This window comes from Thalassophryne amazonica, chromosome 19, assembly GCF_902500255.1.
Source record: "Thalassophryne amazonica chromosome 19, fThaAma1.1, whole genome shotgun sequence".
NCBI classification, from domain to species: Eukaryota; Metazoa; Chordata; class Actinopteri; order Batrachoidiformes; family Batrachoididae; genus Thalassophryne; species Thalassophryne amazonica.
In genome coordinates this window covers 48,976,492-48,992,278 of record NC_047121.1, presented here as the reverse complement: position 1 = coordinate 48,992,278, position 15,787 = coordinate 48,976,492, and the positions used below count along the sequence as shown (strand labels likewise).

At 41.1% G+C, this 15,787-nt stretch overlaps 1 protein-coding gene across 2 annotated transcripts; it reads left to right on the top strand.

The window, feature by feature from the left end:
• The first annotated feature begins 1,068 nt into the window (after nt 1-1,068).
• On the top strand, nt 1,069-15,240 carry LOC117500651 (protein delta homolog 1). 2 transcript variants are annotated; one of them, XR_004557817.1, is made up of 7 exons: nt 1,069-1,293; nt 1,729-1,808; nt 1,917-1,980; nt 2,221-2,351; nt 5,245-5,386; nt 13,892-15,046; nt 15,141-15,240. XR_004557817.1 is itself a non-coding variant. In XM_034159403.1 (6 exons), exons 2-6 carry the CDS (start codon nt 1,757-1,759, stop codon nt 14,676-14,678), a joined length of 1,176 nt encoding a protein of 391 aa, XP_034015294.1. In that variant the 5' UTR covers nt 1,069-1,293; nt 1,729-1,756; the 3' UTR covers nt 14,679-15,125. The 2 variants fall into 2 exon arrangements, 1 of the variants encoding a protein (XP_034015294.1); XM_034159403.1 differs by lacking the exon at nt 15,141-15,240 and having other exon boundaries at nt 13,892-15,125.
• The last annotated feature ends 547 nt before the right edge of the window (nt 15,241-15,787 follow it).

Genomic DNA, 15,787 nt, shown 5'->3' with positions numbered 1-15,787 from the left:
TATTTCCAGTTCTCCGCCTGACCCTCCCTCCACCGCCCCACCACCACTGATTGGTCCCTGACTGCTGTGGGGATCGGCTCCACCTCCTGCCTCCTACTTTGGCTGGCTTTGAGATATCCTCTGCTCATCCTACTGCCGCGACGGGGACTGAGGCCAAATCAAATCAATCTGTAAAGGTCAGTGGACAATAGAAAGGTAATATACAAATTCATTGTGGAAATTGTAATAACTGAAAGAAGGAGCAGCAATTTCCCATTCTGAAAATGCATCATCATGCCACTTTATTTCTCCCTTTTCACACAATTCACAGAAAATTTTTAACAGGTCACCCTCACCCATTAACCTCACAGGAGTTCTGATAGGGAAAAGCACAACAGGTGGCCAAGACAGCTTGTTATATGCACAGCAGAAATACACATTTCCAATCACCCACACAGGGGCAGAGACAGGAAACATCAATATCCAAGACAGCTTGTTTTATGCATAGCAGGAATACACACTACCAATTACCCCTGCAGGGGCCGAGACAGGAAACATCAATATGCACACCTCAGCGTGTTAACACCTGCAGATCAGAGGACACACTCTAACCACCAGTGGCAACAATTTGGTGTGTGCTTCGCACATCTGGGCGTGTTACCACATACTAAACAGGAAGCACACTGGGTATGGTGAATTATGTCCATGGCGTGTTGAATGTCCACCACATCATAGTACTCCTTGAAATTGCCATTCTAAACATCCCATGTCAGCATCGCTTCAGACCTTTGGCCTTGGTGTTTGCCATTGACTTTGGCTGACTCTTTTGTTATATTGTTACCACACTGACAGGCACACAGGACCAAAAACAATACCAGCACTGTGCACATGCTGCGGTGTGCAGTAATTCCCTGCACATGCAGTTTCCATAAAGTTATTATTATTATTATTATTGTCATTATTTAAACACAGTTTAAACACACACGAACAGACGCGCACGCCATTCCTCTTTACAACTTCCCTCCAGGGGTCCGTGCTGCTGCACAGATTCTTTGTCATCAGGTGGGAGGAGCGTGTTGCGCTGGGACGCTGCTGCACGATGCGCAAGTCCCACCAAAATCCTCCAGGTTCCTCCAGCAGCCGGACATCTGCACAGCTGGTGGAGTGTCGTCTCCGGGAGCGCGTCGTGGACCGGATTAAATAACAGTTTAACAAAAGAAAGAATAAAAAATAAGAAAGAAATAAAGAAAAGGTCAGGGCGATCCATCAGATATGACCTCAGCCGCGTGGATTCATAACGCAGCCGCAACATAAGTAAGACAACTAAACGCACGGCTCTTTATCTTATTTAATGTGCCTTTCCTTATGGAAAATGTTGCCACAATTTTAAGCTTTTCCTTTCTTTCATTTTTTTTATTGCAACCTCGTGCGTAATGGATACCTTTGGTTCTGGTGCGCACGGTTGTTGCGCGTTATTCCCACTTGCTGTGAGTGCGCGTGCTTTATTATTCCAAACGTGCGCCCCCGCGACTTCTGCCGATGTTCTATTCAAATACAATCTCACTCTGCACACAACCGACGGGTGTTTTTCCCCCCTTTGTGAAGCGTCCCTGCTGAATCTCCTGCAGCCCGGATGTTTTCATAGAGGAACTTTTCAGCTATTATTTTTTCCCCGCCGAAAAAGAAATTCTTTTAGTGACTTAAGCGCGTTTATGTTTTTTTATTATTATTATTATTATTATTTTGCAGGTCAAAGACGCTTTTAGTGGAAACGACGATGCGTCTCACAGCGGCGCTGTTCATTCTGATCGTGACGGGCATCGCCAGAGGTAATCTATTTTTATAATCCACTAAAAAACTGACATTGTGCGCAAGCAGAGTGAATAAATATTTCATGTCTTTTCTGTGTCTTTTTTTTAATATTCCGTTTCTCAAAGGGTGGGAATGCAGAGCAGGGTGCAAAACAGAAAATGGATTTTGTGAGAGACCAGGGAAGTGCAGGTAGAGAAAACATCCTCCTGTCTGGAGAGGCTTTCTGAGCTTCTCCCTCCTTAATTCCATAAATAAGATTTTCCCTCAGAGATTCTAATCCTGTTGTTTTGTTCCATTTGTGGGCATTTGCTTTGTGTTAAAATGTAGTGTTGTGAAGGAGAGGTGTGCATGACTCCAAAACATTTATTGTGGATGGTATATTAATAGCTCAGAATTGCTGATATTTTATTTAATTTTTTTCTTGTGTAGGTGCAAACCAGGGTGGCAAGGAGAGAGCTGTGAGCAGTGCGTGCCCTTCCCTGGATGTTTGCACGGCACCTGTGAGAAAGCGTGGCAGTGTAACTGCGAGGAGGGCTGGGTGGGTAGCCTGTGTGACCAAGGTGAGTCTCATTCCCTTGCTGATGCGCTGTGAGTCACCGTGCTGCACGTGGGCAGTCAGGACACCACAGAGTGAAGGATGTAATCATCTACTGCTTTTTATTAGAGGCATAGCTCAGAATGAGTCAAATCAAAACTGGGAGCACATGCTGGTACAGCACAACTACTCAAGACCTCAAGCCGGGCAGACAACTGGTCCATGCACACTTTTCGAAAGTAATCTTCTATCTGACACGGCAAGCTAATACGTGGGCGTCTGCATGGCCTTCTTCAGTTGCTGAGGTCCACAAAACTGAGGCACATGCATGCTGAACATGTTTAGGCAATTTTGCCAAATGGTCAAAATATCACGGTGTTCTCTCACAATCCAAGTGATCTTCCTTGGTCGACATAGTCATTCCAGCGGTACCCAAGGATCCTCCAAAGAGACCTTGTACCAATTACATCTACTTGTTGCCTTATGTTACTGTTCAGCATCCAAGTCTCACAACCATACAGTAAGACAAGAAGAACCGGGACCCTAAAACTTGGACCGTCATCTTCCTGCAATGGACTCAGCTTCATGAAAGGCTTCTGTCCAGCACCCTCATGACCTCATAAGGTCTTCCCAGGAGTCTCTCTTTCTCAATGGACAATGACCCAGAGACATGAATGCCACTGCCAAGATTAGTGAACGTCTCTACAAGTTACAGACACTTTGATAAGCAACTTCAAGAAGTCATTGAAAGCCTGTGTCTTAGCCTTGATCCGGGACAATCTCAAACCCAGACACTCCAATTCCTCATTCAGCTTCTCAGAGAAGTAGATGTAATAAGAGGGAAACACAAGGTTATTTACAACCGTGAAAGCTCAACCTATATGCTGATGATATGCTGGTATAAACTACTGTTATCTGGCATGTAGTGTTATCACATCAAGTGTTGCATGAAGCGGGTTCTTTTTCAAGACATTAAAGGGGAAGTATAAAGTGTAAACCACTTCAGTCAATCAGATTCCGTGTTTGCCTTTGAAAGAGTCACAATTTTCATCTTTTCAGCAAGTTAATATGTCACTGGGTCTATTTATCACAGAGATAAAAGTTGTCAGACAACAATACACAAACACAGAGCTGATGGATCCCAAAAATGCCATTTTCACATCTCAAACCATATATTTTCATTGTTGCATTTTGCATGCTGCAGTGCCAATCATTAGTGCCCCAAATCAATACATATCTTCTGCTTTGTGTTAATTGCTAATCATTCTGCTTTCTTGCGGAAGCCTAAACAAAGTCCTATATGCTGCTTAAAGCAAGATATGTGCACCATTCACAGACAGAATTATAGGACTTTCAGAACATTTATGGGGATTTGGAGGCCAAAAGATTAGTGAAGTGGTCTGGTGACCAGAGGGTCATAGGTTCAATTTCTTAATCAAACAGGGGAAAAACTGCCCTTGAGCCAGGTCCTTAATTGCCAAATTGTTGTTGGTGTGCAGTTGAGCACCTTGCATGGCAGCACACTGACATCAGTGTGCATGTGTGTGTGTGTGTGTGCGGGTTTTCTTTACTGTCCAAATTGTGCAATATGAAGTAGCAAATTGAAAATATGGTTAATGGAAGCATGAATACTTCAGGAAAAAAAAATCCCCTTCTCAAGTATAGCAAAAAAGTCTGTACACTTGCATGAAGTGTTTTTTCAGGTGATACAAAAACCTTATTTCTCAAGACTGCAATGGAAACACTTTTTCCACTTTACAGGTCACATGACATGTTACATGTTGACAGAGGAAGAGATGGAGAGCTTATTAAACCTTATAAAAGATAACATTACGGAAATATTGAATTTGGAAAAACAACAAAATGGCAATATTTAACAGGACTTACTCAGAGGCTTTGCTTCCCAGCAGGCAAGCAAGGCAACTGCTTGGGGCCCTGAGACAGTAGGTGGCCCCAGAGGGCTAACAAACTTTAAACTACAACCAAAGCCGCCCATTGCTTAGACAAATGCTAGGGGTGACAATGACCCATAGGGGGCGTCCTACTTAAGAGGAGAATTTTCTACAACTTGCATTTTTTTAAAAGTGATACTATTGTCATATGGTTACTGGAGTGTTTATCTGTTAATATTACAAAAAAAAAAAAAAAAATTGCCTGTGCGTTAATTCTCGGGAGCTCTTCCTCAGTCAGCCAGTCCTGGTGGAGATAGAAGCTCCACTTAAAATCTGTGACTATATCAACAGACAGTATGGTGGTTTCCCTCCAGATTTGGTCTTCAAAAAGCACTTCAGTGCCACCTTATACTCAAGTCAATACTGTAATAGGCTATATGCCATTATGTCAAAAAGACAAAAGTCCTCTGGTGCCCAGGGTAGAAAAAGGAGAGGAGAGATGGCAAAAAACATAGAGCTAACAACATGATGACTGACGATAAAAGACATAGAGCTGCAGTACGCCTATAACATAGTGGTAATCTACTCTGGTTGAAGGGGCTCCTGTGAATTTTTGCCTCGTGACCCAACAGCCCCCCAGATTTGTCCCTGGACTCACGATAATCTCCCTGGAATGACAGTTTTCACGAGAGGACAAAATCCAGCAGCTGCATTCCATCACTCAGTGGAAACGCTTTCATTTCATGATTGCATTTTGTCAACATTCTGAAAATACCACTTTTGTCCAAATCTGCACTGCTACTGTAAAGCGCTTTGAGCATGAGTTAGAGAACTTTCTCAGTCGCTTTCATGCGTGATGTGTTCAGGTTCTGTTCTCACTATTGTTTGGGGTGACATGGCACTGTGGGCGTGTGGTGTGAATGAGACGCTGAAACAAAGCACAGAGTGAAAAACAGAGCGAGAGGGGAAGAGATGACTCGAGATCTAAAATCAGCATGTGAGCTTTTTTTTCCCTTCCCTCTACAGACACCCGCCTTTGCTCATCCAAGCCGTGCTCTGGAAATGCCACCTGTGTTGAAACAGGGGAAGGGGGATACCTGTGTGTCTGCCCCCACGGCTACAGCGGAGAGGACTGCCACCTGAACACAGCACGCTGTGCCACAAACAGGTACATACTTTATGTCAGGGTGATCCGACCCAACATCATCATCAGTTTTCCTGTCGATGTAATTTGGAGATTGAGCAATTAGCCAATTTATTTTTTGTTGCAACCGTATACGGTGCATCCAGAAAGTATTCACAGCGCTTCACTTTGTCCACATTTTATGTTACAGTCTTATTCCAAAATGGATGAAATTAATTTCAGTCTCAGTTTAATTTACTTTCATTTGTATAGCGCCAAATCACAACAAAGTTGCCTCAAGCCGCTTCACACAAGTAAGGTCTAACTTTACCAACCCCTAGAGCAGGGGTGGCCAAGTTCGGTCCTCGAGAGCCACATTCCTGACACTCTTAGTTGTCTCCCTGCTTCAACACACCTGAATCCAATGAAAGACTCGTTAGCAGACTTTTAATGAGCCTTTCATTGGATTCAGGTGTGTTGGAACAGGGAGACAACTAAGAGTGTCAGGAATGTGGCTCTCGAGTACCGAACTTGGCCACCCCTGCTCTAGAGCAAGCACACAGGTGGCAGTGGTAAGGAAAAACTCCCTCTGATGATTTGAGGAAGAAACTTCAAGCAGACCAGACTTAAAGAGGTGACCCTCTGCTTGGGCCATGCTATCGACACAATAGACAATACAGGAAATTATACAGGAAATTTTGGGAGTCCATGCTGGTGCACAAGATGGGAGGCCTGCAGAAGAAAAACACCCACTCCCATCCCAATTTTCCTCATAACTCTACACACAGTATCCCATAATGACATTTTTTTTTAGATTTTTGCAAATGTATTAAAAATTTAATTTATAAAAAATTAATTGTTAAAAAATAATAGTAAAAACTAAGAAATCACATGTACATAAGTATTCACAGCCTTTGCCATGAAGCTCAAATTTGAGCTCAGGTGTATCCTGTTTCTACTGATCGTCCTTGAGATGTTTCCACAGTTTAATCGGAGTCCACCCGGAGTAAATTCAGCTGATTGGACACGATTTAGAAAGGCACACACCTGTCTACATATAAGGTCCCACAGTTGACAGTGCATGTCAGAGCACAAACCAAGCATAAAGTCAAAGGAATCGTCTGAAGACCTCAGAGACAGGACTGTTTCAAGGCACAAATCTGGTGAAGGGCACAGAAACATTTCTGCTGCTTTGAAGGTCTCAGTGAGCACAGTGGCCTCCGTCATTGGTAAATGGAAGAAGTCTGTATCCACCAGGACTCTTCCTAGAGCTGACCGCATGTCTAAACTGAGCAATCAGGGAGAAGGGCCTTAGTCAGGGAGGTGACCAAGATCTTGATGGTCACTCTGTCAGAGCTCCAGCATTCATCTTTGGAGAGAGGAGAACCTTCCAGAAGGTCAACCATCTCTGCAGCAATACACCAATCAGGCCTGTATAGTAGAATGGGCAGACGGAAGCTTCTCCTTAGTAAAAGGCACATGACAGCCCACCTGGAGTTTGCTAAAAGGCACCTGAAAGACTCTCCGATCACGAGAGACAAAATTCTCTGGTCTGATGAGACAAAAGGTACTTTGACACTTGCACAAATTTGATCCCTGCGCTGGCAAGCAATCTGACATCCCAGAGAGTAAACTCTTTGTAAATGTGTTGTAAACTATGTGCAATGAAAATTTTGAAATGTTCAAAATCTCCGTCACACATTTAATTTGTGAACTACACGTGAACATTGCGCAACCTATTCAAAAATATTGCGAGTCAATTCATCAACGCAACACAGTGCAGCTCATCTGAACGGTGATGATGACGTTAAATCTATAATAAGCATAATTTTACAGATACTCATCAGAAGGAATGAAAATGCAACTGTTTTACCAAGCCATTACAATAATTATTATAAATAATTACCTTTGAGATGATTCCAAATGCATTCCCCACATCATGAAGCACACGAAAAAAGCTGCTGTAGAAAATTCCTCTGTGATTCCGGAAGCAATTAGAGGTGGTTTTATCTACCAAGCTCTGGGAGCAAATGATTAATCTACTATAAAATAATTATTTAATATAACGTGGCATCCAGCGGCACAAAGTGGGTCACATTGGCACAACAAATTGCACGGCAATGTAGGAGTTAACTGTGTGCTGTGTTAAGGTGCCTAAAGATTGAACTTGACATGAATGCCAGGCTGTTTTGAGGAAACCAGGCACCATCCCTACAGTGAAGCATCATGCTGTGGGGATGTTTTTCAGCAGCAGGAACTGGGAGACTATTCAGGGTTGAGGGAAAGATAAATGCAGGAAAGTACAGAGACATCCTGGATGAAAACCTGCTCCAGAGCGCTCTTGATCTCAGACTGGGGCGACGGCTCATCTTTCAGCAGGACAATGACCCTAAGCACACAGCCAAGCTATCAAAGGAGTGGCTTCAGGACCACTCTGTGAATGTCCTTGAGTGGCCCAGCCAGAGATCAGACCTGAAAACAATTGAACATCTCTGGAGAGATCTGAACATGGCTGTGCACCGACGCTCCCCATCCAACCTGATGGAGCTTGAGAGGTGTTGCAAAGAGGAATGGACAGCACTGTCCAAAGATAGGTGCACCAAGCTTGTGGCATCATATTCCAGAAGACTTGAGGCTGTAATTTCAAAAGTGCATCAACAAAGTATTGCACAAAAGGGTGTGAATACTTATGTATGTGTTATTTTGTAGTTTTTTATTTGTAATAAGTTTGCAAAACAAACAAACAAAAAAACTTTTTTCATGTTGTCATTATGGGGTGTTGTGAGTAGAATTTTGAGGGAAAAAAGTAATAAACTCCATTTTGGAATAAGGCTGTAACATAACAAAATGTGGAAAAAAGTTAAGCGCTGTGAATACTTTCCAGATGCAGTGTAAGCAGAAAGGATTTGAGTAGTTGATTGACCCATTACTCAGAGGACTGCGTGTAAATCTTCACAAACAGTAATATATTCAGTGATATACATTTATTTTATACGATCTCAGATTTGTTGTCAGTATGCATGAGAATGCATGTTTGGAGATAAAAAGTAACACCTCAAGCCTTAATTAAAGGATGCATCTAAATTTGTGGATTGTAGATAAAAGTTGGTCAACATTTGTCACTGAGACAGTTAATTGAAACCCCCCAGACTGTTGCGAGCGTGTACTGTATACAGCTGACACGTGTTCGCAGAGGTTAGTTTGTTTTTCGACTTGCTCTGCACCCTGTGTTTTTAAATAAAAGCTTTGTGTGGCATGAATCCGAGTCAAACCTGAGCACACTAAATGAATGAATGGGATTCTTTGCTGGAACCAGGCTTTGTTGTGAATTCTAACTTTTGTGCTGTGCTGCTTCACAACACCGTGAAAAATCAAAATAGATCACAGCGTTCATAGTGAATAAAACATCAGGTTTCATTATGTAACACCTTCACAATGCTGCCTCCAGCACAGCGTAGAGTGCAGATAAATATGGGTTTTAAACTGATGTTATTTCATGTAAATTTAATCATAAGCTGAACTGCTGCGGCTCTTTTAGTTGCGCATCATGTTTGGTCCTAAGCTTTAGACTCTATTCAATTCGATTCAGTTTATTTCATTTATGTAGCGGCAAATCACAACAAAGCTTGCTCAAGGTGCTTCACACAAGTAAGGAAAAATTCCCTCTGATGATTTGAGGAAGAAACCTCAAGCAGACCAGACTCAAAGGGGTGACCCCTCTGCTTGGGCTATTCTACCGTCACACTTGACAGTACAACTATACAGGAGATTTTGGAATTCCATGCTGGTGTCCAGGACAGGAGGCTGCGCTCTAACTTTTAACATTTTCACACTTAATTTTTCCCCTCATGTCAGCTACTGGGAAACTTGAAGATGACACTAGCATGTAAAGTGTGACCTCACCGGGCTTATTCTTTGTGCTGGTAATACCACAAAAGGAAAACAAATTAATTAAACTGAAAAAAAAAGAAAACACAACTTTGATTAGCCCATGTCAGCAATTCCCATCCTGGCCTGATTGAAATGTGTTTTTCCTTCGTTCTCACTCACCTGAAGCAATATTATTTACAGAATCACACGTACATCCTGCAAGAAACACAGTATCGGTGCAACAAAATGCTATTCTACACACCTCCTTGGTCACACACTTTCAACATCACCCCACGGACAATCTTATAATCCAATGATCACTGAGCTGACTGACAGAATAAAAGAGCCGAAGAGAGACTTTGGATCCACATATTAGGCCCCATCACTCCCCAAAGCCTCAATGGCTATGAAATTCCATCATCCCCCTCCTCCTCTTCTTTCCTCACCCTCCCTCTTCCTCTTCAGGTGCAGTCCTGAACCATATATTTTCTTCTCCAGGAACAGTTTTCCCCTGCAAACTATTAATGTGTTTCCTGTTGATTCACATTCCACTGATTGGTGGGAACATTTCAGTTCCCTTGAGGACTAATAAATAAAAATTTTGCTCTCAAGCACAAGGTGTCCTTAATTTTTCTAATTACAAATATTGATACGAGCTCATATAGCATAGATCATGTTTTGGAAGGAAACGTATCCAGTTCTCGGGTGCACTTCTTTGGCCTCCGAGAGGGGAGTGTGACCCCTGCTGGCGACTCTGTTTATGGGTCATTTCTTTTGCAGTCTTGAATATTATAGATGAATCACATTGCTGTCTTTTTTTTTTCTCCTAAGCATCCATGGTAGTGCTATGTGACTGTATTTATCTAATAGATTACAATTTGTTCATGTAAATGGGGAATCTTCTTCACAGACTAAGGTTAATTATGGAGTTCCACAAGGTTCTGTGCTAGGACCAATTTTATTCACTTTATACATGTTTTCTTTAGGCAGTATTATTAGACGGTATTGCTTAAATTTTCATTGTTACACAGATGATACCCAGCTTTATCTATCCATGAAGACACACACCAATTAGCTAAACTGCAGGATTGTCTTACAGACATAAAGACATGGATGACCTCTAATTTCCTGCTTTTAAACTCTGATAAAACTGAAGTTATTGTACTTGGCCCCACAAATCTTAGAAACATGGTGTCTAACCAGATCCTTACTCTGGATGGCATTACCCTGACCTTTAGTAATACTGTGAGAAATCTTGGAGTCATTTTTGATCAGGATATGTCATTCAATGCGCATATTAAACAAATATGTAGGACTGCTTTTTTGCATTTGCGCAATATCTCTAAAATTAGAAAGGTCTTGTCTCAGAGTGATGCTGAAAAACTAATTCATGCATTTATTTCCTCTAGGCTGGACTATTGTAATTCATTATTATCAGGTTGTCCTAAAAGTTCCCTGAAAAGCCTTCAGTTAATTCAAAATGCTGCAGCTAGAGTACTAACGGGGAGTAGAAGGAGAGAGCATATCTCACCCATATTGGCCTCTCTTCATTGGCTTCCTGTTAATTCTAGCATAGAATTTAAAATTCTTCTTCTTACTTATAAGGTTTTGAATAATCAGGTCCCATCTTATCTTAGGGACCTCATAGTACCATATCACCCCAATAGAGCGCTTCGCTCTCAGACTGCAGGCTTACTTGTAGTTCCTAGGGTTTGTAAGAGTAGAATGGGAGACAGAGCCTTCAGCTTTCAGGCTCCTCTCCTCTGGAACCAGCTCCCAATTCAGATCAGGGAGACAGACACCCTCTCTACTTTTAAGATTAGGCTTAAAACTTTCCTTTTTGCTAAAGCTTATAGTTAGGGCTGGATCAGGTGACCCTGAACCATCCCTTAGTTATGCTGCTATAGACTTAGACTGCTGGGGGGTTCCCATGATGCACTGAGTGTTTCTTTCTCTTTTTGCTGTATATGCACCACTCTGCATTTAATCATTAGTGATTGATCTCTGCTCCCCTCCACTGCATGTCTTTTTCCTGGTTCTCTCCCTCAGCCCCAACCAGTCCCAGCAGAAGACTGCCCCTCCCTGAGCCTGGTTCTGCTGGAGGTTTCTTCCTGTTAAAAGGGAGTTTTTCCTTCCCACTGTTGCCAAGTGCTTGCTCACAGGGGGTCGTTTTGACCGTTGGGGTTTTTCCGTAATTATTGTATGGCCTTGCCTTACAATATAAAGCGCCTTGGGGCAACTGTTTGTTGTGATTTGGCGCTATATAAATAAAATTGATTTGATTTGGTTTTTCTTTTCTCCTAAGCATCCATGGTAGTGCTATGTGACTAAAAAGATTAATCCAGGTTGTGAGTATCTTTCTTATTGTTACATGGGAAACAAGATACCAGATACCAGTAGATTCAGTAGATTCTCACAAATCCAACAAGACCAAGCATTCATGATATGCACACTCTTAAGGCTATGAAATTGGGCTATTAGTAAAAAAGTAGAAAAGGGGGTGTTCACAATAATAGTAGCATCTGCTGTTGATGCTACAAACTCAAAACTATTATGTTCAAACTGCTTTTATAGCAATCCTGTGAATCACTAAATTCAGTAGTATTTAGTTGTATAACCACAGTTTTGCATGATTTCTTCACATCTGTGAGGCATGCAGTCAACCAACTTGTGGCACCTTTCAGCTGTTATTCCACTCCAAGATTCTTTAACAACATTCCACAATTCATTCACATTTCTTGGTTTTGCTTCAGAAACAGCTGTTTTGATGTCACCCCACAAGTTCTCAATTGGATTTAGGTCTGGGGATTGGGCAGGCCACTCCAAAACATTAATTTTTTTGGTTTGGAACCAAGATTTTGCTCGTTTACTAGTGTGCTTGGGGTCATTGTCTTGTTGAATGTCCTCTTCAGCATAAAGCAACATGACCTCTTCAAGTATTTTGACATATTCAAACTGATCCATGATACCTGGTATGCAATATATAGGCCCAACACCATAGTAGGAGAAACATGCCCGTATCATGATGCTTGCACCACCATGCTTCACTGTCTTCACTGTGAACTGTGGCTTGAATTCAGAGTTTGGGGGTCGTCTCACAAACTGTCTGCGGCCCTTGGACCCAAAATGAACAATTTTACTCTCATCAGTCCACAAAATATTCCTCCATTTCTCTTTAGGCCAGTTGATGTGTTCTTTGGCAAATTGTAACCTCTTCTGCACATGTCTTTTATTTAACAGAGGGACTTTGCGGGGGATTCTTGCAAATAGATTAGCTTCACACAGGCGTCTTCTAACTGTCACAGCACTTACAGGTAACTCCAGACTGTCTTTGATCATCCTGGAGCTGATCAATGCTTTAATCAATGCTTTTGCCATTCTGGTTATTCTTCTATCCATTTTGATGGTTGTTTTCCATTTTCTTCCACATGTCTCTGTTTTTTTTGTCCATTTTAAAGCATTGGAGATCATTGTAGATGAACAGCCTATAATTTTTTGCACCTGCGTATAAGTTTTCCCCTCTCCAATCAACTTTTTAATCAGACTACGCTGTTCTTCTGAATAGTGTCTTGAACATCCCATTTTCCTCAGGCTTTCAAAGAGAAAAGCATGTTCAACAGGTGCTGGCTTCATCCTTAAATAGGGGACACCTGATTCACACCTGTTTGTTCCACAAAATTGATGAGCTCACTGACTGAATGCCACACTACTATTATTGTGAACACCCCCTTTTCTACTTTTTTTTTTTTTTAACTAATAGCCCAATTTCATAGCCTTAAGAGTGTGCATATCATGAATGCTTGTTCTTGTTGGATTTGTGAGAATCGACTGAATCTACTGGTACCTTGTTTCCCATGTAACAATAAGAAATATACTCAAAACCTGGATTAATCTTTTTAGTCACATAACACTACTATTATTATTACTACTATTATTACTATTAACACTACTACTATTATTCTGAACTACTGTATGTAAATTGGGGAAACAACTTGGGGTTTCTTTCTAAGTTTTCTTGGAAAAAATGAGGCAATCAGTTCAATAAGTAAACTGACTGATTTTACTGTGTACACATCATCATCATCATCATCATCATCATCATCACTTTTACAGCCAGCTGGCTTTTGATCCATCTAGGGATGAAACAGAAAAATAAATTGGCAACAAATAAATTCAGATTGTAATTTCACTTTAAGATGAATGATCAGAATTTTAAATACTGTATTTAAAAACTGTTTTTGCTTTTAGTTTCTGATTTGATGTCACAAAAATTTAAAAAATATGTACAAATTTTCCAAGATGAAGGCAAACCTTCAAATGTCAATATTGCTAATTCTTTTTCCTTTTTGAAATAATGTTACATTTTAAAATTTAGTTTTAAATATCTGAAATTCTTAATTACTTTATTATTTAAATGTATATACTTGTATTTATGTGCGCACTTTAAAATCCTGTTGCTTTTTTTGAAAATGAATATTGCTATTACTGTTGCTATTAGTAATAGTGTTACTGAATATTAATGAAGTCTATTAAAATAATGTTCAATTAGAGACCATAGTTTCAGTTCAGAGTTAGCAGTAGGAGAATAAGATTTAGACGAGGATAAACGCTCAGTCCAAAATAATGACTTCATCACTCTGTGGTATTGTGCTATTCGTGCTTTGGTGCTTTTTCTTCCAGCGCTCCTTGTCAGAACGGTGGTATGTGTCTCGATGGTACAGTGAACTCCTCCTGTGTTTGTGCTTCTGGATTTTCTGGAGAATTCTGTGAGATCAGCATTGACAGCTGCCAACCGAACCCCTGCCTCAACGGTGGTAACTGCACCAACCACGGCCTGGCCTTCACGTGCGCCTGTCTGCATGGCTTCACTGGTTTCACTTGTAACGACACAGCTAGCCTGTCTCCCTGCACCGGCAGACCCTGTGCCAACGGGGGCACCTGTGTCGGTCAAACTGACGGAACCTTCCAGTGCATTTGCCACAAATGGTTTACAGGTCCCACGTGTTCTGTGTCTCATAGACCGAAGTCCAAAACCAAAGCTGTTAGTGTCCTAGCGAGACCCGCGGAGCACCGAGTGTTCTCGCTGACCCCTCAGCACTACTCCCTCCCGGCACATGCCTTCCACAAGCTCCTCAGACCCCCCGACAGAGACCTGCTGAAGATCACCCTGAAGGAGACGGTCCATTCCTCCGGCGTTCTGGTTACTCATGGTCAGCTTATCTGTTTTGGCATGCTGGCCCTGCTCACCTGTCTGGTCATCCTGGGTACGACGGGAATCGTGTTCTTTGGGCGTTGTGAGACATGGCTGGCCAACGCCAAGTACAGCCAGCTCGTACGGCAGCAAAGAGAACACCTGCTGAGAGAAACAGGAGGTGCCAACCAGGAAGAGCCGGCGCACTCAGTGAACATCATTTTGCCAGAAAAAATAAGACTCACCAGCTTTGCGAAGCACTACACCTCAATTTGACAACCCTGTCCTGAATGTCCAAAAACACAGAATTAAACACCCGGACTCTTGTACAAAGCAAGAACTGCAATTTTAAAGTCTTACAGTCAAACATTTTAAAGTTAACTTTTAACCCATATTTTAACACTGTGTTGAACCTTACACATAGTTTAAGCTGTAGAGAGTTGATATGATCAACTCTGAGAAATAACTTCAACAATTTGCAAGTTCGAACAGCGAGTATTAACAAAAAGAGACTGTTGAGAATTGAAAGTTAAAATAAGAGTTTTTAAAAGAGTTGAATCAACACCGATAAGAGGAACTCAGAAACAATTTCAACAGTGTACAAAGTTAAACAGTAAGAGTGTTAAAATAAGAGTTTGTAGAGAGTCAAATCAACACTGATATAATCAATTGAACTGTGAGAAGCAGTTTCAACTGTGCTAAAGGTTCAGCATTGAAAATGTTACAAAGTCTGCACAGAGTTGAATCAACACTGATAAGATCAACTCTGAGAAACAATTTCAACAATGTACAAGGTTAAACAGTAAGAGTGTTAAAATAAGAGTTTGTAGAGAGTTGAATCAATACTTTGTGAGAATTACATACACTGAGCAATAGTGTTGTTTAACACTATGCAAGTTGAATTAACACTGATTTTGCTGCGTACATTGCTGTTCATGATGAGGGCGATACAAAGTTGTCATTCATCCATTTGTATTCACATATTCTTCCATATAAAAATGTACTTGAATGTAAGGCAGACAAGACAAAAGATTGTAAATGTATTTTTAATCATAAATAAACAACCTGAAATGTGTACATAATTAGAAGAACACCATTTAGCAACTTGATGTTGAGTTAAAGTTAAGAATGGTGTTGAATTTTGAAGCAATTCATCAAAAGTAAAATTTTAGTATGAATCAGCAAGTATTAATTTATATAACACATTAGCAAATATGTTATGGTTTTGCTTGGTTTCTTTAGGATTACTCAAAAACTATTGAACCAATTTTTTTATGATAACTGGTGAAAATACTGCATTGCGTTAAAGGATGAATGGCTAAAATTCAAGATTTAATCATAACTTTACCAAATGGAGTGTTGTTGATCATTTATTTATTTATTTT

Excerpts from the sequence above, each read along its gene's own strand:
- LOC117500651 (XM_034159403.1), top strand. The coding sequence starts at position 1,757 with ATGCGTCTCACAGCGGCGCTGTTCATTCTGATCGTGACGGGCATCGCC. Across the intron at positions 2,352-5,244 it reads GGGTAGCCTGTGTGACCAAG|ACACCCGCCTTTGCTCATCC; the intron begins GTGAGTCTCATT and ends TTCCCTCTACAG. Across the intron at positions 5,387-13,891 it reads GCACGCTGTGCCACAAACAG|CGCTCCTTGTCAGAACGGTG; the intron begins GTACATACTTTA and ends TTTTTCTTCCAG.